This window comes from Lactuca virosa, chromosome 4 (assembly GCF_052849685.1).
Source record: "Lactuca virosa cultivar CGN04683 chromosome 4, Lactuca_virosa_CGN04683_v6, whole genome shotgun sequence".
In the NCBI taxonomy this organism is placed as follows: domain Eukaryota; kingdom Viridiplantae; phylum Streptophyta; class Magnoliopsida; order Asterales; family Asteraceae; genus Lactuca; species Lactuca virosa.
The window spans coordinates 163,623,813-163,651,468 of NC_136429.1; the positions used below are offsets into that span (position 1 = coordinate 163,623,813).

Genomic DNA, 27,656 nt, shown 5'->3' on the forward strand with positions numbered 1-27,656 from the left:
TCCTTGCCGATCCATGTTTGCCTTGAGAATGTTAGGATGTTTACCCGGTTTACGAAGTATTAGACGACCTTGTTGCTCTTGTATGTCTTCATTAGTAAAGTGTCTCGGAGTGGGTCTTGTCTCGGGTTGCCCGTTAAATTTCAAACTCATCCTTAATGGATCATCAGCATCTAAGAACCGACGATGACCGATATAAACGACTTTATTTACTGCACGGTACGAAGGAGTGTCTTCATTGCAAGTCGGACATGCTCTATACCCTTGTCCGCTCTAGCCCGATAAACTACTACGAGCTGGAAAGTCATTTATTGTCCATAACAACATAGCTTTCATCGTGAAGAATGTGTCTGTCGCTGCGTCTTTAATACGTACGCCTGATTGCCATAAAAACTTAAGCTCTTCCACTAACGGCCTAAGGAAAACATCTATGTCCTTTCCAGGCGCTTTAGGGCCGGGAATCAACAAGGCTAACATGAATGATGACTCTTTCATACAAAGCCATGGTGGCAAATTGTATGTGGTGAGTACAACCGGCCACGTACTATGTGGATTACACATGTTACCAAATGGATTAAAGCCATCAGCTGCCAGCCCTAGACGTACGTTGCGAGGTTCGCTCGAGAAGTCAGGGTAATCTACATCAAATTTTTGCCAAGACTCTCCATCAACGGGATGACGCATCACACCATCTTCTGATCTCCCAGTACTATGCCATATCATATTTTTAGAAGTGTACCGTGAACAATACATACGGCGTAGTCTAGGGGTCACTGGAAAGTACCGTAACACCTTATGAGCCACTTTCTTACCCTTGGTGTTTTTATCAATCCACCGACTCTCTTTACAAACGGGACAAACTTGCAATGACTTGTGTTCCTTCCAGAAGAGAAAACAATCGTTTTTGCACACATGAATTGACTCGTACCCCAAACCTAACTTCTTTAGTTTCTTTTTTGCTAAATAATATGAACGAGGAACCTTGTTGTCTGGTGGAAATGCCGAATGCAACAACTCAAGGAGTTGATCAAATGAACTATCAGTCCATTTGTTGTTGACCTTCATATGCATCAGATTTGCTAAAAAATCAAGGAAAGAAAACGTACAACCAGGATATAACTTGGTTTCGACTGCCTCTAACAACTCTTCAAAATCATCATCGACACCACTACCCCCTGTATTCGAGGTTCCTTCATCGAGGTTTGTATCATTTTCTCTCGACTCCCACATAACATCGTCAATAACATCAGCCATCTCGTTGCTTGGCGATACGACATCTACAACTGGAGGGATTAAAGGTTCACCGTGATATATCCATGTGTCGTATGATTGACTGAAACCATATATACAAACATGACGTCTCATTGCTTTCGGATCCATGAAGTAACGATTATCACATTTCTCACACGGACATCTGGTTTCACCTTTACAATCTAGGTGTAACATGGATCTCTCGACAAAAGAGTCGAGTCCTAGCTGGAACTCGGGAGATTGACGATGTAGATTAGTAGTCCAGCTATTATCAATAGACATGATGCAACTGAAACATAATTTAGTGTTTAAGGTTTACTCTACGGGAAACGAAAATCAAGTAGTGTATTCATAAAGTTGATGATTCAAAAAGTACCCCAACATGGGAACACATGAACAAATAATCAGAAATGGATAAAGTATTAAGAAAGTATATATATATATATATATATATATATATATATATATATATATATATATATATATATATATATATATATTAATTTAGTTTAATTTTTTAAACTAATTTTATTTTATTTTAATATTAACATTAACTTGATTTTAAAACTACTTTAATTTGATTTTACAATTAATTTATTATTTTTTATTGATTTTTTTAAAATTAATTTAATTTTATTTTATAATTAAATTAAAATTACTAGAAGTATGTTGCTATTAATAACCTAATTAAGCTAAAGTTGTAATGACCAACATCAAGTCACTAAAAGTATGTTACTATTAAGTTGGTTTTATAATTGATTTATTTTGATTTTATAAAGGTAACTTAATTTGATTCTAAAGATAAGTTAATTTGATTTTCTAATTAAACAAAATCAAACAAATGTATATATACATCCAATTTCAATATCCAATTTCAATTTCATGCCAAATTTCATTTTTAAGCCAATGTGGTATAAACAAAAATTACAAAAACATACACAAATTTCATTTTTAAGCCAATGTGGTATAAACAAAAATTTAAAAAACATGCCAAATTTCATTTTTAAGCCAATTTCATGCCAATTTCAATAGGGTAAACTTTGAAGATTTTAATTGAAGTTTCTTTGTTTAAGACTAGACTATTAATTATTTTTTAGAGCAAGGGACTAAAACCGTATAAATCAGAAGTTGAGGGGCTGATCATATATATTTTGTAATGGAGTTTGATTAAATCAGGAGGTTTGATACCTCCTGCTTCTTCCTCATCGATCCTTCATGGCGCAAGAAGCAAGCAGAGAAGCAAGAAAAAAAAAATACTAATGGTCTTGTGTTTATAGGTGATCTAATAACAATTCAAGAGCCAATTTCCCACATATAGCATCAATTTCTATATTCATGAACAGATAATAAGCAAAAAAAAACAAAAAAAATACGAATGGGTCTTGTGTTTATCAGTAATATAACAACAATTGAAGAGGCAATTTCTGACATAATCAAACCAATTTATCATCCAAAACAGAAAAATACTAGCAAATAGGAGGAATTTCACCTTGAATGTGGGCAATTTCGGAATTGAGCTCAATGGTAGCCGGTAACGGGGGAAGGTGTGGCAGTCTTGTGGTGGCAGGAGGGCTAGCACCGCCTTAAATCTTCTTCCTCCACTTAGTCGACTGGTCCAAGATTTGTTGAGAAGCAGCAACAAGAAACGAGAGCGAGAGACGGAAAGAAACAGCAGGAAAATGTCGCGGAAAAGGGAACTGGAAAGGGGTTATCTGCACGGATATTAGCGGCGACAGGCAATAGCGGCGACGCTAGAGTATTAGCTTCGACAATAGGGCAATTAGCGGCGACACCTTGGAGGGAAAAGTCAGCGCGTTTTCGCTTTCCTCTACAACCGTTGGATTGAAAACAGATCGGACGGATGGGGGTAATTTGACGCGGATCGCCGTTTTCGAGTATTACTGGCGACGCCTTTAACGGCGACAAGGGGCAATAGCGGCGACATGTAACGCGTCAATTACATGTCGCCGTTATTGCCCCTTGTCGCCGCTAAATGCGTCGCCGGTAATGCCAAGATTTATTGTAGTGCCTATTATTCATAGACTGATGACAAGTTTCCAAACGAAGGTTAATATATAGAAACCTGCCTAATACAAAGGAGAAAGAATTAAACAAAAAACATTTGAGAATTCATTTCATTAAAACAACACGTACAACCACAAATCCCACGTAATATATATTAATTTTTGCAATTATGCATAAAGTGAAAGTAATTAACTAATTATGTTAAATTTTTATAGGTACAATCAATTTCAATCTTTATATTGCAAAATACATAACTTCAAGCCATATGTAAACCTAAAAGTTAACAAAACCATAGAAAAAAAAACAAAACAAAAGATGTTAGGTTCCATTGTATGAACAACAATTATTAAAAAAAATGCTTATTGGTATTGAACGTAGACCTGCATACTTACGGTCCCAGACCGGTATCGGGTCGGTTTCGAAACAGTCAGATCTTTTTATGGTTGGTTTCGGAGTGGTCGATCCGGTTTTTTTCGGTCCGGTCTTTTTTCAGACCGTTCTCTTTCGGTCCGATCTGTTTTGGGACCGGTCTCGGCCTTTTTTGGTCCGGTCTCGCGGTCTTACCATGCGCCGTTTCCGGTTCGATTTCGGGTTTTTCGGTCGGTTTTCGTGTTTTTTCGGCTCGGTTTTGGTATTTGTTGGTTTTTTTAGTTTCAGTTTCGAGTTTTTCCCTTAACAAATGTGTGATTAACAACAAAATAATAGATTAAACTTTATTAAAAATTATACACTAAAGTTTAATAAAAGAAAAAAAAAATGAAGTTAAATAGTGTGAGATTAAAAATTATGTAATTAACAAAAAAATGATATATTTGTAAACTTTGGTTAGCGGTCTTTTTTTAGATCGGTCTCATACCAGTGTCGGGTCGGTCTTAGACCGGTCTTGTTTCGGTCGCGAAACGGTCAGGTCTTTTTTGGGACCGGTCTCAGAACGGTCTGGTTTTTCTTGGACGGTCTTGAGTCGGTCTTTTTTCGGCCCGGTCTTTTTTAGGTCCGATCTTTTTCCGGTCCAGTCTTGTTTTAGACCAGTCTGGTCTCGATCTTTTTTCAGGTTCGGTTTCGAGTTCGGTCCGAGACTGGTCCTTTTGTGGAGGTCTAATTTATCGTCCAAATGGTAACCACATTATGTGTACAAGGGTCCTCCCCCTAACACCATTTATGACCAACCAATCTATTGAATAAAAAACAAAAACAAAAAGATAAAATATACATAAATTTCTATGATATTCCACACAATACACAATACACATGCTTTGCTACTTCCTCATAGAAAGAAAAAGAATCAAACAACTATTTTGTTTTCTTATATTATAATTAACAAACTAAATTTCTAATGCCATAATATTTTTTGGTGTTGGATCCTTTTCGTTCCTTTTCTTTTTCGGCAATAACAAGGAAGATGTGGCTTTTGCCAAGGTCACCTTTCTAACCAACAACTCCCATCTTCCCTCTTCCTTCTTGTTTTTCATATTTTGTGCCTTTAATGGCCTGAAAAAAAATACATTTAAAAAAAATCAGTAAATGATAACAAAGTGATTTATTGTCAAACATTGTTAAAAAAAAAAAAAAGGCATATTGAATTTATTTTGATTTATATATCGTGTCTTTTATGCGGAAAATTATTGCACATAATGCTTTTGTCTACCAAAATTATTGCAACAACTTTCTCAACTACTCTACACATGTTAAACACCTGTCTTCTAGAACCCAAATCGGGTACACGGGTACCCGGTCCGGGTCAAATCTACCCGACCCATTAGAATTTATGTAAAAATTTGAAAGAAAACTATGGTTACCTGCAAAGGGGAACGTTACAAGTTGAATCAGGTAGTTCGCAGATGGAAGAATGGAGTTTGAAAAGTTGCCACATCCTTTTGCACCTAACACACCCTCCATTCACTCTCTTCTTACAGTTTGCCACATGTTGAATCGAGAGCTGCAAGCCTTGACATGTTGAGAATTTGCTACATGGAAACATGTTCTTGGTGGGTTCTTTGTTGCATGGTCCTACACTTATGCAACCTTCTGTGCAAATATGTTCTAAACAATCCATGGCTTCACTCAATTGAATATACAAGTTCTGTTCTTTCCTACGCTTCCTGTTTCTCTTCCTCAACTGCACATTAATTTAATCCGAATCAATAATCAGATAGAAATCAATTTATTAACAGTATTAATGTTTGATTATAGGAAATGTAAATTTTTTTTTATTAAGACCACAAGAAACTACTCTCTTTATACTTTGTTTTCTTGAATAGTTTTAACAGAATACTCACCGATTCAGATTCATCGATGACCTGAAGGATTTCGAGCTCGAGGAAAGGATCATTGGTTTGAAGAAACTTCCAGCCTTCAGTTTTCTCAACGGCTTTAAAACCTTTAGACACGAGTTTTACACATTTGAGGTAAAGATCAGGTGCGTCGCAGAGTCTCGCAAGTTGAAGAACATCAACTACGTTCTCAATTGTTAACCGTTCGATTAAGGCTTTGCTACAACGCGATTTCAGTTGTGGGACCAGGTAGACATGAGAAAGCGCCAATAGATGAATCCCGAATTTCTCCATGTCGTCTTCTGTGCACCTGAAAATGATGGCGTTTTGAACAATTAGAAAAAGTTACCGGCGGCGTCGCATTTTAAATTACTGGCGGTGCTCGGCCTAAAGGGATAACTCTCAGTTTACATTAGTGGTGGTGCCAGATGTGCCATGAAGAATGGACGGTGCAGATGTTTATTAATAAATATCATTTTATTCCACGGTTAACATTTAAATAAATCTTTGAAATAACAGAAAAACGATTATAACAATATAATATACGAATAATAAATAATAAATATATAATATACGAATAAAATGGTTGGCTTGTGGTTGGGAACTAACTTGTTTGAATAAAGGAATCCGACGAACATCTCGACGGCGTCACACGGAACGCCGAGTATGGGAACAGTCTTGTCGGAGCTCCGATGCTTTCTCGGTTTATCGATTATGCTTTTCAACACCGTCGAAGCTGATGCCTGAATGCACATAGCAAACAAATCACAAATTAATATCTTAAGATCCTTGAATCTCACAACTTGAATGAATGCAAACGACCTATTCGATTGGTTGAAAATTTTAATTGATGTTAAAGACATACAAATCTACCGGAAAAACGACAACTGTTCCCGTGAAAATCACATCGCCGGGTTTAGTTAGAGGCTTTTCCGATTGACTGTTTGTCTTCAAATGAAGAACTTTATTTTATGAGTTCTTTGGTGCGACAACATTTTCGATCTTCAATGAATGAGTGATTACCAGAATGTTAGCATGCGCCGGAATCCTTCGACCACCAGAAGTTAGAATTTGGATATAGGTATCCGTGGGTTCACCGGAAGCATTGTCGGATTCAGTAGGAGATGCCGGTCTTTTACACATCTTGCTGGAAAATCAGTCGTTTACTATCGTTTTTCGTTTAAATTGGTATGAAAGTATAGGGAGTAGTCCAAACTTTTCGCCGATGTATTAGATTCAGGCCTAGGATGTCTGATTTTATAGACAGCTCAAAGCCAACCATGTTTAAAAGATCTCAAAGTACAAGTTCGGCCCTTAAAATATATACAATCATTCAAATTTAGTCCTTTCAGACTATATTTTTAGTATATTAACCAAAAACCAGACAACAATGAAAATGAGGGAACTTTTTTTTCCTTCCATATTTTAGACCTTTTCCTTATTTTCTTATAACAATAATCCTTGTATATCTTTAAAAAATGATAAACCATGTGAATGACTTACATCAATCATCCTAATGCCCATATGAAATCAATTGCGAAACACTCAATGTTTTGGGTGTTACAGTATTTGAACTATGTATTGCAAAATATATAGCCAAAAACGTTTTTTAACTTTCTTGTAGGAAATACATTTTTTTTTAATTTTGCTGAATTGAAAAAAGAAAACTTGGTCAGTTTTAACCAAACAAGTTTTCTAAATTTATACTAAAAATGAAAATGAAAATCGATAGAAAATACATATCCACGAAATAACATAAAATGGAGACATTGAGAACATTGTTTTTTAAATAGTTATTAAATAGTGGAAAACTATTTTCTAACTTTGCATTTTCTTTTAGAAAAGATTACTGAAAAGGTAGAAAATTTTCGACAATCAAATGGTAGAAAATTGTTTTTGGTTTCTTGGAAAAGTTTTTTAAGAGAAGATTTACAATTTTCATTTTCAGTTTTTAACATAAAATCTTTAAAACGTGTTTGATTAAAACGGGATGAGTTTTCATTTTTCAATTTTGAAATTAAAAAACAAGTTTGGATGTTTATTTTCTATATTTTTCATTTACCAATTTTTATTATTTAAAATAAGACAATATCTAACATATTTCCTATATAATTAGAAAATATTGTGAGTTGTTATTAAGGACACGTCCAACTAAAGTACTCGAATGCAAGAATTACAGAACCGGTCCCTATGTTATTAATGTAAAGAATTATAAAAATGGTCTTAATGTCGTAATAAAATTACAGAAAAGGTCCATGTCTCTTAATATTTTGCATAAAATAGACAAAATTACAGAAATGGTCCCTGAGTAAAAGCATAAAATATAGAGATTGCATATTTTATAGGGAAAATGACGTATAGGCCCTATAATGTTTTTAGGGTTTACCCATTTAGCCACTTAATTTATTTTGTGGTTTAATAAGGGAACGAAGTATTTGTTACCTATCAATATAATCTCTTTCACCTATTGTAGCCGGTATACGTTGCCACATAAACATAGCCTAACACGTAAGCGATGACATGGCAAGAATTTAAAGCGTTGAACTACTGCAACGACGTCGTATTGAAGGCGAATCGTCAGGAGCAAGGATCGACTGTTCAAGCGCCTCCATATAAAATCAAGACTTCCTTGACCTAAAATGGCACATCTGCAAACTTCATTACCCCAATCTCGTCTCTAAGTTTACTCCAAAATGCCTTCGATCGCACATGCAGAACATAGCTGGTCTCCAAACTACCGCCGTCATATGGATGAGAATCATTCGAATGGTGTAACCAACGAAGACATGGCCATCAATCTACTGCAAACCCAGCTGGAACTGTCTCTTATACGAGAGGACTTCCAAGACCAGTTGCGTGAGCTCCGTTAGACAGTTAATCGAGACTTGGATGCCATGAACCATGAGGTCGATGACGTTCGCGCTGGTCAGTTGGATATCTCAAATATGGTTGCTAATCTTAAAAATCATTTCGTTTCTTTGCAAGGAGCATATGTGAAGATGGTCTTCCAGCACAACAAACGTAAGAAGCTGAAGTATTGTATTGGGATTGTTGGTGTTGTTACTGTGTCTGTGGTGACGTATATGTTCTTTAACTAAAAAAAATTGTGTAGGTTGAAGCATTTCAGTCCTGGGTTTGTGTTTTGGTGTGTTATTTATGTTGTTTAGTGTGTTGCTGGTATTAGTTTGTGATGTTGGTGTGTAGATTTGGTGGTGGTGTTGCTTGGGCTGCTGCTGGTCATCGTTTTTTGATGAAGTTTTTTGTCGATGATCTGTAATAGGTTATTCAATAGCAGAAAGTGATGTAAACAAACCCATGACTGAAATGTGTTTTAATATGTTATTATTAAAAATATTTGTCTTACACCTGTATTTGTATGTGTGCATGAAAGAAAGAAACATTTGGGGATTATATATGTTTCAAGAACTTGTTCCCAAGCCAATCATGTGGATGTCCATCGACTGGGAAGGGACCACAAGCCAAAGCAAAATGAATATGCCTTTTTAATGCACATAGACAGGGACCACAAATGGTGCAGTTTGGGAAAAGGGACAAAAGTAAACAATATCTTTGCACACGATGCATTGTGTCTGCTTGTCTGCAAACCTTTTTTGGAAAAAAAATATATAGGGAAGTTTTGTAAAGATGGACTTTTTTCATGTTGAATGGATTAACTCACAAGTACCCTGTTTTTGACAATGACTTAATTACCCCCACACCCAAAATGGTCAATTTACAATGACTTAATTACCCCCACATCCAAATTGGTTAATTTACAATGACTTAAATACCCCCACATCCAAAATGGTTAATTTACAATGACGTAATTACCCCCAAACCCAAAATGGTCAATTTACAATTACTTAATTACCCCCACATCCAAATTGGTCAATTTACAATGACTTAAATACCCCCACATCCAAAATGGTTAATTTACAATGACGTAATTACCCCCACATCCAAATTGGTCAATTTACTTTGTAATGACTAAAATGCCCATAATACCCCTACATATTCGTGGCACAGGACAACAATAACATTCCATATAACAACTTACCACACAACAAAACAACATAGTTGACCATAAAAGAACATACGTAGATCATTTGTTTATTGCAACATACATTCACTACAAATAACAAACAATTATCTAATCCAAATCCATGGCCGTTGCAAGACTGGTACCTTCACCTCCCGTATTTTTTGCAAGCTTCATTTTAATGATTCTTTCTGACTTCTTTCGTTTGTTAGGCGGTTTAACATGCTTGACTTGATGAACACGAGCATTGACCTTCACCCCTTCCTCCCGTCCATTGACTCCCACCATCCGCTCTTCCTTACCAGTCCTCTCCAAAGCATCACTAGCAACTACCATTACCTCATCATCCCCAACCCCTGTGGCAACGTTTACAGAATCCTGCGTAGGTATAGTTTTTTGTTTCTTTTTTCCATTTTGTTTGGATGTCCCTTCACCTTTACTACAAGTTGCTTTGTTGTGTCCTTTCTCCTTACATATACTATAAGAAACTTTCTTCCCTGCCTTGGAGATAGTGTGTTTTCCCATCCGTTCAGAAGCATCTCTTCTTCTCTTTATTGTTGGCCTGCCTGGCATACGTCTTTTCAATGGAGGCAAATGGGGTATCAATTCAGTAGAAGACCACAAATTTTTTCCATTCATACCATGGATTGGCTGTTTGTAAGTATTATGCTATAATGCAGCCAAGTACATTGGATCTATATATGGACCATCAGGTGTGATATTTAAGTAGGCTAAGGTGGCAACTGAGTGTACGTAGCCATATCCATTAAGTTGCCATAGCCTGCAGCTGCATTCCTTTTTTTCAACATCAACAGTAAACGCCTCGTCCATTTTCCTTGCCTCAAACTTCATCCCCCCACAAGATATGACCTGCCAATGCCTACATATATACATGAAAACCGCAAATATCATGAGATGTGAAGAGTAAGGTACTAATGTAATTGGATAAATGTACAAACCTTTGCTCAGTCTGGAGCATATTCAACCGTATTCTGATATTTGGACAAACAGAATAACCATTCCATCCTTCTCCGGTTAGTTTCATAGTCACCATCCTTTGCATCACATATATACGAATGTCCTATAACATGCTTAGTATTGGTTTCTTCCGGGCATCCAAAATCACACTATTAAAACTCTCTGAAAAACCATTCTCTACTGACTCACAAGAATTATGAACTCTGAAAAAAGCCAAAGACCAAGTCTTTGGATCTCTATCCATAAGATGCACAACTGCTTCCGGATTTAATTTTCCAATCTCTTTCATAACTACATTAAATTGTGCTTCAGTTGTTGCCTTGCTCGCTTTCCAAAACATATTTTCAAACTTGGATCCACTAAATCTTTCTAAAATTCGCATAGATATGTCTAGCACACTGCCTATGTTCGGCTGCTGGAAATACTTCCTTTACTGCCTAAATCAAACCCTACATAAGTCACATTAATGTTTGAAATTAGAATAGCAATTAGTAATTTTAGAACATGCACTAGTTTTGAACCGTACCTTGTGTTGATCTGAAATTAGAACCATACCATGTCCATCATTCCAACATTGCAAATCTTCTGAAAGAGTTTCTATGAACCATTTCCAATTCTCTTTGTTTTCCACACTAACAACTGCCCAAGAAATCGGGAATATTCCATTGTTAGCATCTCTACCCACAACACAAAGCAACTCCCCTTGACAAAAACTTTTTAGAAAACAACCATCCAGGTTAATGATCCTCCTACATCCTCCCCTCCATCCCTCTTTTACTGAAGCAAAACATATGTATATTTTACTGAAATAATTCTTACCATCAGGCATTGAATCAACACAAATTTTAACTGTGGATCCAGGATTTGATCTTCTAATCTCCTCACCATATGACCATATTCTTGCATAATTTTCAGCTATTATGCCTTCAGCTAGACTCAATGCATAATTCTTGGCTCGCCTACACTGACTCGTACTCACATTAATCCCAAAAGCGGTTTTTACCTCCTCTATAAGTAATCGGACGCTCATCTTTTGATTGTTATAAAATTGGTGCTTAAAGTGGGTCCCTATCCATTTGTAAGTCACAATTGATCCGAATTTGTAATTTTTTGCACAATTATGCTCACCGATAAGAGACTTTATCTGGAAAGACTTATCATCACTCATCCAAGAACCCTAAAGCCTAAAAGTACATTTTCCATCACAGCATTTGACAAGTAATCGTCTAGTATCATTCTTCACAAAACATAATTGATAACCATTCGCGACAGCATAGTTACAAAGCATGTGTTTCAATTGCTTAGGACTCTCAAACCTCATACCTAAAACAGGTTCCTGCTCCTTCCAATTGAGCTTATCATTGAAAATGTTTGGCAATTCGGGATAAACATCTTCATTGTCACCCATGTCTTCTTCTACTGCCCCACCTACACCTGCTTTCTCGCCCATGTCTACCTGAATCTCATTACCCTTTATAAAAAAAATGAGGCTTCTGATGGTCATCCCCTCATCGTCATTGACATCCTCATCCTCGTCGTCATCATCGTCGTCATTCGCTTCCTCATCGTTTGTGTCACCCACATCCTGATGCCCTGTTGCAACTTCCTTAACCAGTCCTGCACCATCAAGTACTTCTAACTGTATGTTACCAACAAACTCGTCTTTGTGTTCATCCAACCATTCCTATATGTTACTATTCCCAAAATGGTCTACGTACATAGGGAGTATAACACCATATTCATATGCAATTGCTATGAAGTCGTAATAATCAGGGTCATTGCAAATTAGAGTCAAACCTTTTGGAAAATCAATATCAGGTTGGCAGTAATAGAGCTTCTCACACTTTTCCCCAGTGAACCTTTCGATGAACGCAACACACCCATCCTTGTCCATTCCTGCGAAATCGGTGTCCGAAAACCTCTGAGTAATTCCACCGGTGTATCGTATGGGGTTTCTGGCGAACATTCCTTGGAAGTGGACATCTACTTGTAAGAATACAGGTTCCATGCTTGAGGATGTAGAAGCAGCTCACAAAAAAGGGTTTATCGATGAAGTGTTGAACAGTGGAGGTAAAAGGGTTATTTTATAAAGCATATACCGACAGTAAGAAGGAAGCGACTAATTAATGACATGGCATTAGACGAAAGTCACAGTCAGCATCCGATGTGGTGTTAGTAGAAGGAGGTGGACTTAAAATGATCGGCTAACCCCTTCACAATTGAAATAAGGACTTAATCGACCCGACAAATAGTAATTTGTTCCCTTATTAAACCACAAAATAAATTAAGTGGCTAAATGGGTAAACCCTAAAAACATTATAGGGCCTATACGTCATTTTCCCATAATCTTTGTGTAATACCAGATTAGTAAAAACTATAAAAAGGTCACCGTGATACAAAAATAGTCCTTGTGTACTTATATTTGTAGGAAATAACCTTTTGTATTAGCCTATTGAATCGAAAATACATTTTTATATTATTTAAATAGTTTATAAATAAATTTTACCCTTAAACATTATGTTAAATGTATTTTTAAAATTAAATATTTGATAGGTGGGGATGGGTGCGAGTGGAAGTGTAACATTCAGTTTCAAAAAATTTCTTATTTTGAGATTATGGGCAATAAATAGATCGATTAAAGACATTGGTCTTTAAGGGAATAGGGTTTAGACCCTATTAGATATTGATAATATTGGTTATATGGTCTAATCCCTTGGGTTGTGTTTTGGAGCCAAAGGGGTAAAATGGGAAAGTTATATGTTAGGCTTCTTGCATTGATTATGGTTTTTAGTTCGACATGTGTTAAGCTATAACTAACTATATAGAAGTGTGGGATCGTCAATACCTTTCCGTGGAAATAAAGATTGCTGAAAATGAAGTTGAAACGAAGAAGTTATAGTTGTTTGAAGTTGAGATGGATTTGGGTGAAAAGTCGTGGCTACGAGATTAGGATCAGAACCCACGGCATAGCAATCACTCAGGGCCAAGCCCATGATTATGCAGTTTTGGGCCTTTTAGCAGCCTACACCACTTCTAGGACCTCTTAGGAGAAACCCTAGCCTCCACCTTCAAGATTTAAGTTTCTCTTCTCTCCTCTCTCCTCTTTTGGGTGCTTTTTAGGTTATTTTGATGAATTTTGAAGATCAAGAAGGTTATTTTGGTTGCAAGGAATGATGCTTCAAGTTTGGATCCATCAAAGACACTTCATTTCTAGACTATTTTAAGTATAGAGTTCCAATCTTGCTATCTAGTTCTTTAGATTTTGTCATTTGGGGTTTTTGACACTTTTGGTCCATTTTATGGGTGATCTTCGAGTTGAGTGGACTCCAAAATCTTTTGATCAGTTTGGAATGTTTCTTGGACTTCATGCACTAAGAAAGTTATGATCTTTTGCCTTCCCTTTTAGCCATGCAAGTTATCTTGGTCCTTTAGGCCATTTTGGTGTATTAAAGTTTCATTTTGAATGATTGAGGCATTATTATAGATAATTCTGGAAACTTTATCCCTCTAGACATCTTGTTGATTCATATTTGGAAGTGGAAGATTTGGACTTAATGGATTAAGATGAGAAAAATGCATTTTTGCGCCCATTTGAGACTTAAAGTCTAAATCTTGGTGGTTTGGACCTTCCTTATGGATAAAGTTCCATTATGACATTTGAAAGGATTCATATATGGTTTTGGAGCTCTTGAAATCGAAAGAAAACGGATTAAGCTCGTTTGAGCTGTTCAGACTAGTCCCTATGGCATGGCCTTAGGCTGCCACGACGTGGCGACTGGAGAATCAACGACTATTTTGGCATTTAGTGCCCATGAAATTGCCAAGGAAGGCTATGGCGTGGAGAGCTGTTGTTGGAAATTTTGACTTAGCTTTAACCGTTGACTTTTTTTGACCAGTTTCCCTTGGTCAAACTTGTGTAGAATTGAGTATTTGACTAATGATTGGTTTCGGTTTGACTTTAGGAAGCTTGGGTTACCTGTTTAGTTTCTGAGGTGGAGGTTGAGCTTCTAATGAGTAGTTCAGGTGAGTTTTCCTCACTGTATTTGTGGGTCGATGACACTAATGTCGGTCCACTGGATTATGTATCAATGTATATTGGATGATGTTATGTTGGTTATATGATATACCGGTAGATCAGTATGATTACTTGTGTTTGTTGGTTATATGTTAGAATGGTAGATCTGTATGAATACATGTACTTGATAGTTATTGATTGTTATTGTATATGTCGATATGTTATGGTTTTGTTAGGTTGGGGCGGTCCTGCTTTGTGCTGAAGGCCAAGATACCCTGTGGGCGGTCCGGATAGGTTGTAGGCCCTGCGAGGCGGTCCAGGCCGACAGCCCGGAGAGCGGCCTGGATAGTTGGTAGGCCATGTGTGGCGGTCCAGTCAGGATGAAGGCTCATGTATGCATGTTGTTATCTGTTTTGGTTGTGTGGGGTACTTGGGGAAACTCACTAAGCTTTGGCTTATAGTTTGATTTCATGGTTTTAGGTACATCTGATGATCGGGGCAAAGCGAATGCATGATTATGCACATCATCCTTGGATATTTTATTGATAACTAATGTTGGGATACTTTGATTAACGATTATGGCTTTTAGAACAATGTTTTGAATGATTTATGGATTATCAAAATGGTTTTAAAAATGAAAATTTTACTATGATTTTTAGGATGGTACAAGTTGGTATCAAAGCCCTGGTTTGAGAGAATTGGATGAACACTTGTGTGATTCCAGACTCAAACTAAGGATCTGCAAAATATTATTCAAAATTAAATCCAAAAAGACCGACAGAAAGGATGTGATAAGTACAATCAGTCGTAGCCAAGGAAAGTGTTCCCCAATATACCCACACTTGTTTTGTGTATTGATGATATGATAGAATTTCGTGCTAGTTGTAGGCTAGGGATCTTTAGGAATTGCATGATAGAATTGCTTGATTCATTATGCCTGGTAGGCGTGGAGAATTTCTTGATATGCTATATGGAACTGACATTATTACTGTGGTTGCTTAGTGTATGAATCATAGTTGTATGTAACTAAGATTTTACAGTATGAGAATGTTTGATTTAGCCTTATTTCCTATTCCTTGTCTGGTCGTGGGCTTAGGATAGAATCAAGTTGAAACATACTAGAAATACAGTCCAAAAATTTCATTTTTAAATCATTAATAAAATCGTAAATATCCTCATCATATAAAAATCATAAGTCAGGTATCAAAGTCACATGTCAAAATATATCAGAGTATAAACATCCCAGGCTAAACAAATGGTGTGTGCACTGCAATCATCCCGAGCTCCTCTTTTGAAAACTGAAGTACATGAAACCAAAACTGAAAACTGTAAGCACGAAGCTTAGTGAGTCTCCCCAAACTACCACATACCATACACATAATCACATAACTTGGGCCTAGCCCACTGCATCGGGCCTTTCCCGGCATCGGACCGTAATCCGGTACACATATAAACATATCAACAATGCATGTAACATAAATACATAACATAAACATAACTTTGGGACTCCGCCCAGCTGCATCGCGACGAACCCGACATCGGCTTACCCGACATCGGTCCCCACCCGGCATCCGACCGCATCGGACATCGGACCCCGTCCGACATTGGGCTTGCCCCGACATACATACAACATAGCATAACAAATAACATAAGCATATAACATGATCATATAAGCATTCATCGGGCTTGCCCAGGCATCGAATCGGAGTTCGGAACACCTAACACATAACATATAGACTAACATACATTGGGCTTGCCCCGACATCAGACCGAAGCCATGAACACATAACACATAACATGCAATAATCACAAAGACATCAAGCATACATAAACATTCCTCGGGACAGCCCCGACATCGGATCGTAATCCGGAAAGCATATAACCTACATCAGGCCATGCCCGACATCGGGTCGTAGCCCGGAACTACTAACATCTAAACGGGTCGGCATTGTGGCCTTAGACCCGTTCCTACTGGAGAAAACTCACCTCGTACTGCTGAAGTCCCGCAGACAAAAACCTAGCTGCTGGATGACAGATTCCCGAATCTGTCAACATCAAAATAACACCCAATTAATAATTGGGTCCCCAACACATATCCATAAATCCATGCTCGGGGTAAAATACTACTTTACCCCTAACTTAGCTTGAATCAAGCCCAAGGCCCAATCCAAAGGCCCAAATGTCTAATAATGAACCAAGGCCCAACTATGGCCCAATTTTCCAAATTGGGCCCAAACCTCTACATGGTCTTGCCTTAAGGCCCAACCATTTATTCTTGGTCCAACACTTGACATTCTGATGGTCCAATATCACATAATCATCAAGGCCCAAAATATGACCCATCTAGGGCCTAATTTTCCAAATTGTGCCCAAACCTTTCCAATAGGCCTTATCCTTAAGCCCAATCCAGTGTTCTAGTCCATTTTACTTGTTAATAGTTTTCCCATCAAGAGTCCATACATCTAGACCCAACAAAAAGGCCCAAATCTAAACCCAACACAATTAGGGTTTTCACATGAAATGACGATTAGGGTTAAGTGTTTCTCACTTAACCCATTAAGGACTTAATCCATTAAGTCCATCACTCTACTAGATAAATCATATGGTGTGATTGGGTGATTCACAGTTCCATTCCAATGGCCCAAAATGCGGGTCCCGATAAGTCCAAACTAATATATCCAAAATTAGGGTTTTCTAAACCCTAATTATGGTTTCCAACCCAATCATATCCCAATAGGCCCAAAACTAAATCTTTAGATCAATTAGGGTTTCAATAGCCCCACTAGGGTTTCATTAGGCCCATTAGGGTTTTGCTAGTCGGGCACCACCGACTACCACCTCGGGTAGTGGTGGTCAACGACGACTCATGACGACGGTCACCACCTCACGGTGGTGGCTAGGGTTCTAGTCCAATCGAGTCCAAGCATCCTAAAAGTAATCCAAATGCATGCAAAGCACACCGCCATCTAACACGACAGTTGGTTGCGGCAGGGGCGGTAGCCACGACCTCACGGTGGTGGTTAAGAATTTTCTTTTCATTATTCTAGCCACTAGTTACAATTTACAATGCTTTAACCCAAATAAACACATACACAACTAGATAAACACACACACACATCCACCCTAGTGGTGGCCTTTTTCTTTGTTTTCCGGCTAGACAAAACACACCTACAGACATTTCAGATAGCAGTATACACTCCAGCCACCCACCTGGTGGATCGTGGCGGCGACAGCAACAGATTTGGGATGGCAGCCACCACCTCACGGTGGTGGTGGTGATTTCTTTTGGTTCCCAATCAATCAGCCACACAAACCAGCAGCCCTTTCTCGGAAAACAAACCCAACACCCACCTGTGGTGGGCGGTGACGGCAGCAGCAACATAGGCGGCGACAGCGGTGGCGCTTCAATGGCGATTCAGCATCAGGTGGCGGCTAGCGGAAGAAGAGAATAAGAAGAATGGTGGCACCAAACTTTGACCAATGGCAACGGCTCCTCCCCAGCTCGCTTCTCCGGCAAGAAGGTTGCGGCTTCCGGTGATAGACGCATCTCCGCGCGGCAGCAACTGCAGCGACAGGCGGCTGTGGTGCATTCCTCCAAACTCACGACTGAAATGACGCAAACCCCTTCGGTCTCAGTCTTTAGCCTCCACTAAAAGATAGCAGCAGCAGTCCTCGACATGACGGTGGCTACGGTGGTCGGAGGAACAAGAGGGTGGCGGCCGGAAGTCTGGAGGAGGGTCGTGAGATGGTGACGGCTGAAAAACATAACTAGGGTTAGGGTTATGGACGAATTATATACCCGCCTCCATCCTAAATGTTTTGCCATAATGACGCAAATGCCCCCTCCATTCAGAAATATTTTCGAAGCTAACCCATAATTTACCCTTTCAGCCCTCAACATTAAAATCCATTACAATTCAGGTATAATATTTACCAATTACACACCTGCTTCCACAATTCCTCTCAAATTCGATCCCTAATTTACCAAACAGCCCCTTAGCCTCCAAAATCTCTTCAAATGAAGTCCTAGAAGTTACCATTTAGTCCATGCCTTCATAAATACTTACAAAATCAATCTGGAACTTACACTTTTAGCCCCCAACTTCTAAATTGTGACATCCCCAAACTTCTCGGCCAGAAAAGACCGATTTAGTTTATGCTTTTAAAATAAAATCAGAGTAATCTTTTTAAAAGATGTTGTGGAATTTGTCCCCAAAACAAAACTGTAAGATCCCCCTCTGGCACGTATCACAATATTGTCCGCTTTGGGCCACTCGACACGAGGACTTCCCAGGGGATCACCCATCCCGGTACTACTCCCGCCCGAGCACGCTTAATTACAGAGTTCTTATGGGATCTGCTGCCCTCACGGCTTTAAAACGCGTTGTGACAGGGAAGGTATCCACAACCCTTATAAGGAATGCTTAGTTCTCCTTCCCAGCCGATGTGGGATCAGTTTCAACCCACCTTCACCCCCTATTATAGGGTTCGACGTCCCTGTCGAACACATCGACCCGTGCCCCAGCTCTGATACCATTTGTAATATCCCCCTCTGGCACGTATCACAATATTGTTCTCTTTGGGCTCCCGACACGAAAACTTCTCAGGGGTCACCCATCCCTGGATTGCTCTCGCCTGGACACGCTTAATTGTAGAGTTCTTATGGGATCTGCTGCCCTCACGACTTTAAAACGCGTTGTGACAAGGAAGGTATCCACACCCCTTATAAGGAAATGTTTCGTTCTCCTTCCAAGTCGATATGGGATCAGGTGCAACCCACCATGCTAGATTAGGGATAATGGAAAAAAATGGAATAATGGAAAGAAACTCAAAACCACCACCGGCCGCCGTGTCGGGTGGCAGTGTGCCTCGTTTGTATTGTGACTCGTTTGGGATGTTTGGACAAGGGACTAAAACCCTAATGGGCCTAATAAACCCTAGTGGGCCCAATGAAACTCTAATGGGCCCAATAAAGCCGTAATTGACCTAAAAAGCCCAAACATGTGGCTAATGGGCCTAATGAACCCTAATTGAACAAAAGACCTGGTTATTAGGCCTATTGGGCTAAGATGGGATTGGAAACCCTAATTAGGGTTTAGAAAACCCTAACATTGGATTTATGGGCTTGGACTTATTGGGACCCGTATTTGGGCCATTGGAATTGGACTATGTATTAAGGCCAATCACACCATATGATTTATCTAGTAGAGTGGTGGACTTAATTCCTTAATGGGTTAAGTGAGAAACACTTAACCCTAATTGTCATTTTATGTGAAACCCTAATTTCACTTGGGTTTATTGTTGGACCTTTCTGTTGGGCCTTGATGATTGGGTTATTGGTAGGCCATCCAATAATAATTATATGGACTAGAATATGTTGATGGGCTTTAGGGTAAGGCCCATATGAGGGTGTGGGCCCAATTTGGAAAATTGGGCCGTAGATGGGCCATAGTTTGGGCCTTAATGACTAAATGATATTGGGCCATTAGAAATGCCAAATGTTTGGACTGGACTAAGTAGTGGGCCTTAAGGAAAGACCATGTAAAGGTCTGGGCCCAATTTGGAAAATTAGGCCATATGTTGGGCTTTGATTCCTAGTTTGACTTTGGGCCTAAGGATTGGGCCTTGGGCTTGAATAAGCCAAGCTTGGGGTAATGTAGTAATTATCCAAAGTATGTACTCCTGGTTATGTAGTGGAACCCAATTATTAATTGGGTGTTATTTTGGTGTTGACAGTTCGGGAATCTGTCATCCAGCAGCTGGGGTTGAGTCGGCGGGACTTCAGCAGTGTGGGATTGAGTCTGCGGGACTTCAGCAGTGTGCGGTGAGTTACCTTCCAGTAAAAGTGGGTCTAAGGCCACAATGCCGACCCACTAGTAGGAGTTGTTTGTTAGATAATTTTCTTTGTGATAATTGTCTGGTTAGCCACTATCTGATATGTTTTATGTGCTAGCATGATATGATGTTATGTGATAGTGGTAGTAGGGGGAATAGTGCCCTGTTACCGGTCTATAGGGCCGAAGGGGTAGTTTAGTACCCAGCTATGCTAGACAGATTATGATATATGTATGATATTATGTGGTAGTAGTAGAGGGTGAAATAGTCCTCGGTTACCGGTGGGCAGGACCGAAGGGGTAGGTTGGGCACCCAGATATGCCTGACATGGGTAGGCTAGGCACCCCGGTATGCCTAACAGGGGTAGGTTGAGCACCCCGGTATGCTCAGCAGGGTAGGTCGGGCACCCAGATATGCCTGGCATGGGGTAGGTCAGGCACCCCGGTATGCCTGACAGTATGTGATTGTATGGTATGTGGTATGATGGGGGAACTCACTAAGCTTCATGCTTATAGTTTTCAGTTTTGGTTTCTGGTACTTTGTTTTCAAAGGAAAGGAGCCGGCTCGATCGCAACGCATCACACTATGTTTTCCGCACATGAGATCTTTGGGATTATACTCTGATATGGTTTTTTGATGACATGCTCTGATTATTGGCGTACTGGTTTTGACATGATATGTTATTATGGATGTTTTCTTATACTGTTGGTTTTATAATAACGTATTTAAAAATGGAATTTTTTGGCTTGAATTTTGGGATGTTACAAGTTGGTACACGTATCACAATATTGTTCGCTTTGGGCTCCCGACACAAAAACTTCCCAGGGGGTCACCCATCCCTGGATCGCTCTCACCCGGGCACGCTTAACTGCAGAGTTCTTATGGGATCTGCTACCCTCACGACTTTAAAACGCGTTGTGACAAGGAAGGTATCCACACCCCTTATAAGGAAACGTTTCGTTCTCCTTCCAAGTCGATGTGAGATCAGGTGCAACCCACCATCACCCCCCATTATAGGGTTCGACGTCCCTGTCGAACACATCGACCCATGCCCTAGCTCTGATACCATTTGTAACATCCCCCTCTGGCACGTATCACAATATTGTCCGCTTTGGGCCACTCGGCATGAGGACTGCCCAGGGGGTCACCCATCCCGGTACTACTCCCGCCCGAGCATGCTTAACTGCAGAGTTCTTATGGGATCTGCTGCCCTCGTGGCTTTACAACGTGTTTTGACAGGGAAGGTATCCACACCCCTTATAAGGAATGCTTAGTTCTCCTTCCCAGCTGATGTGAGATCAGGTGCAACGTGCCAGAGGGGGATGTTACAAAAACATGATAAATATTTATGAAAACATTTCTTAAGGAAATATATTTTCATTATATATCAAAACCTTGGGATGTCATGTTCCAATACAGACCAAAAGCATAAACAGAAGCATAAACAGTATATTATAAGCCTTACAACAGATATTTACATCTATTGGCCTATAATCCTAAAATCCATCGTTATCATCCAACTATGCTCTGGGTCCAATACCTGTAAAAAAAAGCTGAGTGGGTCGGGCTTGGGAGACTGGTGAGCATATAGGATTTTCAACCCACAAATAATAATAAATTTATTAAATTCATCAACCAAAAATAAATTTATTAATTTCATCAACCAACAATAACCCTGATTACCCATTCCCGTTATCCTCACTTTACATCTCTAAACACCTATCATAAGGGACCTAGTCTAAGGATTTTCATCGGTGTGACAAAACTGCTTTAGGGATTCCTCAGCAATTTATGTAAAATAAGGAAACCATGTGGGGGATGGAGTATACCATTGAACACTAAGTTCACAAAAACCTACAGGTTGCGAGCTTGCTAGCGTTCCACTGGACTGTCTAGAAAAGTCTGTGGTCATCATCTATACTCCGCTAGATGACTGAAACAACAACAATATCGAGGCCTCTCATCATTTTAACACACATCAAATATTTCATCAACCCATGTTTTACCCAACATATTCGTAGATAAAAATACATATACAGTTTAAAACTTGTATAAAACATTTATTCAACACCCATCTCAAATAAACAAACAATATATTTACACATAGCACGTATTTTATAGAAAATACTTCATATCTATGTGAAAGATGAAAGTTACTACACACTCACATGATTTAACGATAATCGGGCAGCACTTCGTTTCTTAAAGCGATCGTTTCTGATAAAACCGGTATGTTTTCCCAAAAATCGGGCTTCACGCGGACAGAGTTTCGGATCGAAAACTCTTTTTCTCGGGATCTTCGGGCTCTCCGGGGCTTGCTGACGATGCTATGATAATATAATAGGCTTGGGGGTATTTAGTGTAGCATACAAGAGAGTATAAGGTGTGAGAAGTGAAAGTTTGTAACCAAAAATCGGCTGGCCTCGATCACTATTTATAGTGGCTGAACACTCGAGTTACGGTGGGCGTAAATTTATGGTACGCTGGGCGTACTCCTTCTTCAGCCAGTATGCTGGGCGGACATCGAGTACGTTGGGCGTACGAAGGGATCATATCGAACGCGTCAAGGCTATGACACGTGTCTCTCATGCGAAGGAGTAGGGAGGGTGACGGACTCTGCAACACTTACACGAGTACGTTGGGCGTACTCCGAATTTTCAATCTTCAAAAATTCGTAAATTTTGCATACGAGTTCCATTTTTGTTGTTCTTTATATCCACGCGTAGGTGAGACCGTGCTCTACAACTTTCATTTAGACTCCGTCGGCTAATTTTGATTTTATTTTTTAAAGTTATATTTTTAACAGGTCGGGACAGAAAAAGGCCGTTAAAAATTCTTAACTTCTTCATCTGACGTCCGTTTTCGTCTGACTTTTTACCGTCGAACTACTATCAACAAGGTCTTCGATTCTCGTTTAGGTTGTTTCGGCTAAAAATCACGCGAACCAAAATTCGAGTTTCGGGCTGCATATTGCTAAGTTGAAACTTAGAAAAATCATAACTTCCTCATACGAAATCAGATTTAGGCGTTCTTTTTATGCACGCTCTCGGTTTAACTAATGCTAAAAAGCACTTTATCGTAAATCCACTTTCTACGTCACACAGCGTCGTGTCGGTTCTGTCGCGAAACTTCGACAAGTCATAACTTCTTCGTTATAACTCGGATTTCGGTATTCTTAATATCTCCGGAATCCTTGTTTCAACCACTACATCTTTCTTCATAGATATCAACTTTATCTAAAATTTATTTTTGACGCTTATTTTTATCCTTAACTTATTAAATTATAATAATTAAGCATTAAACATATAATAATCAAATAATACATTTTATTATTTCAAAACAAGTTACAAAGGTTGGCCTAGACTGTTACATCATATTTAATGCCTAGCCTAGAAACATGTGCATTACAATTCTCTCCCCCTTAGGATGATTCAGTCCCCGGAATCATACATCAACAAACAAATGCGGATAGCAGCTTATCATGTCACTCTCCGTTTTCCAGGTGAGATTTGGCACATTCGTATGTTTCCATCGCACATGCGCTAAATCGACCATCTTGCGTCGCAACTTCTTAGTTTTACGGTCAACGATTGCTTCTGGTTCTTTGATTAACCTCTTGCTTTCATCCAACCTTAATTCATAAATTGGAATTGGGTCGGGTACATCTCCTGTGAACTTTCTCAAATAACACACATGGAAAGTGTTATTAATACCATCTAGTTCTTCTGGTAGTTCTAGCTTGTAAGCCTGGTTTCTAATCCTCTGAAGAACTTTAAACGGTCCAATAAACCTTGCACTCAACTTTCCTCTTTTACCAAATCTTATAAGTGCCTTCCACGGTGAGACTTTAAGTAAAAACTGAATCTCCAACTTCGAATGTTATCGGTTGTCTTTTCTTGTCAGCATAGCTCTTTTGACGATCCTGAGCTGCTAATATCCTTTCCCTAATCACTTTCAGCTTTTCAGCAATTTGATGGACTATCTCGGGTGCCATATACTACTTTTCTCCAGCTTCAAGCCACATAACGACGTTCGACACTTTTGTCCATACAAAGCTTGATAAGGTGCCATCTTGATGCTCGAGTGGAAACTATTATTGTAGGAAAATTCTACCAGAGGTAAATGTTCATCCCAGTTACCTTGGAATTCCAGGGTACATGCTCGTAGCATATTATCCAATGTTTGAATCGTTCGCTCGCTCTGACCATCGGTTTGCGGATGGTAGGATGTACTTAGACACAATTTCGTACCCAATTCCTCTTGTAGACTTCTTCAAAACCTCGACGTGAAACGACTATCACGATCTGACACAATCGTCAGGGGAACACCATGAGCTTTCACTATCTCTTTCATGTAAACCTTTGAAAGCTTTTCCATAGACCACTTCTCATTGGCTTCTATGAAATGTGCACTTTTTGTGAATCGATCAACGACCACCCAAATCATGTCGTGACCACTCTTCGTTCTAGGCAGTTTAGTCACGAAATCCATAGTGATGTCTTCCCATTTACCCATGGGTACAGGTAAAGGTTGTAAACTCCCATACGGTTTCTAATGTTGTGCCTTAACCCTCGCACATGTCACACACTCGGCCACATACTTTGCAACATCGAGCTTCATCGTCGGCCACCAATAGTAGGGTTTCAGATCCCTATACATTTTTGTGCTGCCGGGATGAATCGAGTACATGGTCTTGTGAGCTTCCTCCATCAAAATATCTCTTATTCCTCCCGTCTTAGGTACCCAAATCCTATCTTGGAATACCTTCAGTCCTTGACCGTTTGTATCAAACACTAACGTTTTGCCCAAACGTTCTTCTTTTCGGTCATTTTTCTCTAGAGCTTCTATCTGAGCTTTCTTTATGCTTTCCACAATTGTCGAGACAACTTCAATTCTCAACGCTCTTGGCCTTTTCTTTTCAAGGTTTACCTTCCGACTGAGAGCATCAGCGACAATATTTGCTTTACCAGGGTGGTAAACTATCTCACAGTCGTAGTCCTTGAGTAACTCTAGCTAGCGTCGTTGCCTCATGTTCAATTCCTTTTGATTAAAGAGATACTGAAGACTCTTATGATCGGTAAAATGTTTGTATTTTGTGCCATAAAGATAATGCCTCCATATCTTTAGGGCGAATACTACCGCTGCGAATTCCAGATCATGAGTGGGGTAGTTCTTTTCATGCTCTTTCAATTGTCGAGATGCATATGCTATCACCTTTTCTCTTTGAGTTAGAACACATCCCAACCCGACTCCCTCCGCATCGCTATACACTGCAAACTCTTCAACTCCATCGGGTAGAGAAAGAATTGGTGCTTCACATAATTTCTTCTTTAGCTTCTCGAATGCTTCCTTATGCTTCTCACTCCAAGTATAAGTAGCTCCTTTGTGGGTCAAAGCTGTCAATGGAACAGCTATCGAAGAAAAGCCTTGGATAAACCTTCGGTAATATTCAGCTAATCCTAGAAAGCTTCGGATCTCCGTAGGACTCTTTGGTTGTTCCCACTTTGTTTTAGCTTCAATCTTAGTTGGGTCAACCATTATCCCTTCTTGGTTAACCATATGACCGAAAAATTGAACTTCTTGAATCCAAAAATCACATTTGGAGAACTTTGCATACAATTTCTCCTTTTTTAGAACTTCTAGCACTTCACGTAGATGCTTGTCATGCTCCTGCTTGCTTTTTGAATAAATCAAAATATCATCTATGGACAATATCACAGATTTATCGAGGAATGGTTTACAAACCATGTTCATCAAATCCATGAATGCTGATGGAGCATTGGTTAGTCCAAACGACATAACCAAGAACTTGTAGTGTCCATATCTTGTTCTAAACGCAGTCTTCTCAATATCCTGTTCTCTTACCTTTAGCTGATGATATCCTGACCTAAGATCGATCTTCGAGAAATAACTCGAACCTTGCAACTGATTAAACAGGTCATCAATCCTTGGCAATGGGTACTTGTTCTTTATTGTTGCCTTGTTCAGCTCTCTGTAATCTATGCACATTCACTAGGTCTAATGAAACTGTTGTCCAACAACTCCTGAAGTTGTGTCATAAGCTCCTTCATCTCCGTTGGTTCTAATCGATATGGTGCCTTTGCTATATGTGTTGTTCCTGGTAACAAGTCTATTCTAAACTCCACTTCTCTATCAGGGGGCAATCCAGGAAGATTTTCGGGAAAAACTTTCGGATATTCACACACCACTGGTATATGTTGCACATCCTTTTTCTCCTTCTTAGCATCGATCACGAATGCCAAGTATGAGGTGCATCCTTTAGACAAACATTTTCTGGCTTTCATTAGGGAAATGATTCTAGATTTTACTCTGTGCTTATCTCCATATACCATAGACGACTCTTTTCCATGCCGGTTTACCCTTACTATCTTTTTCTTGCACAGTATTTCGGCATCATTGACGCTATGCCAATCCATTCATAATACTACGTCGAAGCCGTTTAACTCAATAGGTAACAGCTTCTCAAGGAATTCGTTTCCGTTCAGGTCGATGACGATACTCCTAATACAATCGCTAACAGGTATGAATTTGCCACTAGCAACTTCTACAATTAGGGCATCATCAAGTTTTTCTATAGGCAATGCTAGTCTTTCACCAAATTTATGTGATATAAAGGAGTAGTTCGCTCCGGAATCAAACAATAAATAGGCAGGCAATCCATTTACAAGAAAGGTACCTGAAGCGATATCCGTTGCTTCCTTTGCGGCTTCCAATGTCATTTGGAAAGCTCTAGCTTTTGGTTTTGGTGGGAGATTAGGCTTTGCTACATCCTTCTTCTTCGGGCAATCCTTCAAAATGTGCCCTTCTTCATGGCATCCATAGCACACCCTTTTATTGATTGTGCACTCACTGGCGTAGTGCCCTGGCTTCCCACATTTAAAACAAGTGACCTCCTCGCCACATTTTCCAACATGTTTCTTCTTACACTTGTCACACCACTTCGCTTCGCCTCTTCTTCCTCTCGAACAGACTTCGAGAACTTACTTTTCTTGTTGGACCTCGAAGATCCATCGAACTTTCTTTTCTCACCAACCTCTGTCCTCTACTGACCCCTTTCTTTTAACTGGGTTTCCACATTTTTAGCTGCTTGGACTGCTGTCTTCAGAGTAGCTGCCATCTTGACCGTTGGGCCAAAGTCGGCTGGCAGTCCGTTTGCGAACCTCTCAATTTTTGAGAGTTTAGTTGACACTAAGTATGGAAATAACTTCATCTTTTCGGTAAACGC

The 27,656-nt window shown here is 39.4% G+C and overlaps 2 protein-coding genes across 2 annotated transcripts; both read right to left on the reverse strand.

Annotated features, from left to right (window-relative positions):
* Window positions 1-270: 270 nt before the first annotated feature.
* LOC145105312 (uncharacterized) lies at window positions 271-1,443 on the reverse strand. The gene has a single exon (XM_079042438.1). It carries the CDS (start codon window positions 1,441-1,443, stop codon window positions 271-273), a length of 1,173 nt encoding a protein of 390 aa, XP_078898564.1.
* A 3,035-nt stretch (window positions 1,444-4,478) lies between these two features.
* LOC145107663 (BTB/POZ and TAZ domain-containing protein 1-like) lies at window positions 4,479-6,778 on the reverse strand. The gene is made up of 5 exons (XM_079044601.1): window positions 6,567-6,778; window positions 6,153-6,286; window positions 5,550-5,853; window positions 5,070-5,389; window positions 4,479-4,761 (listed from the first exon to the last, which is right to left on the reverse strand). The coding sequence occupies exons 1-5, from the start codon at window positions 6,684-6,686 to the stop codon at window positions 4,596-4,598; spliced, it is 1,044 nt and encodes a 347-aa protein (XP_078900727.1). The 5' UTR covers window positions 6,687-6,778; the 3' UTR covers window positions 4,479-4,595.
* Between the last annotated feature and the right edge of the window lie 20,878 nt (window positions 6,779-27,656).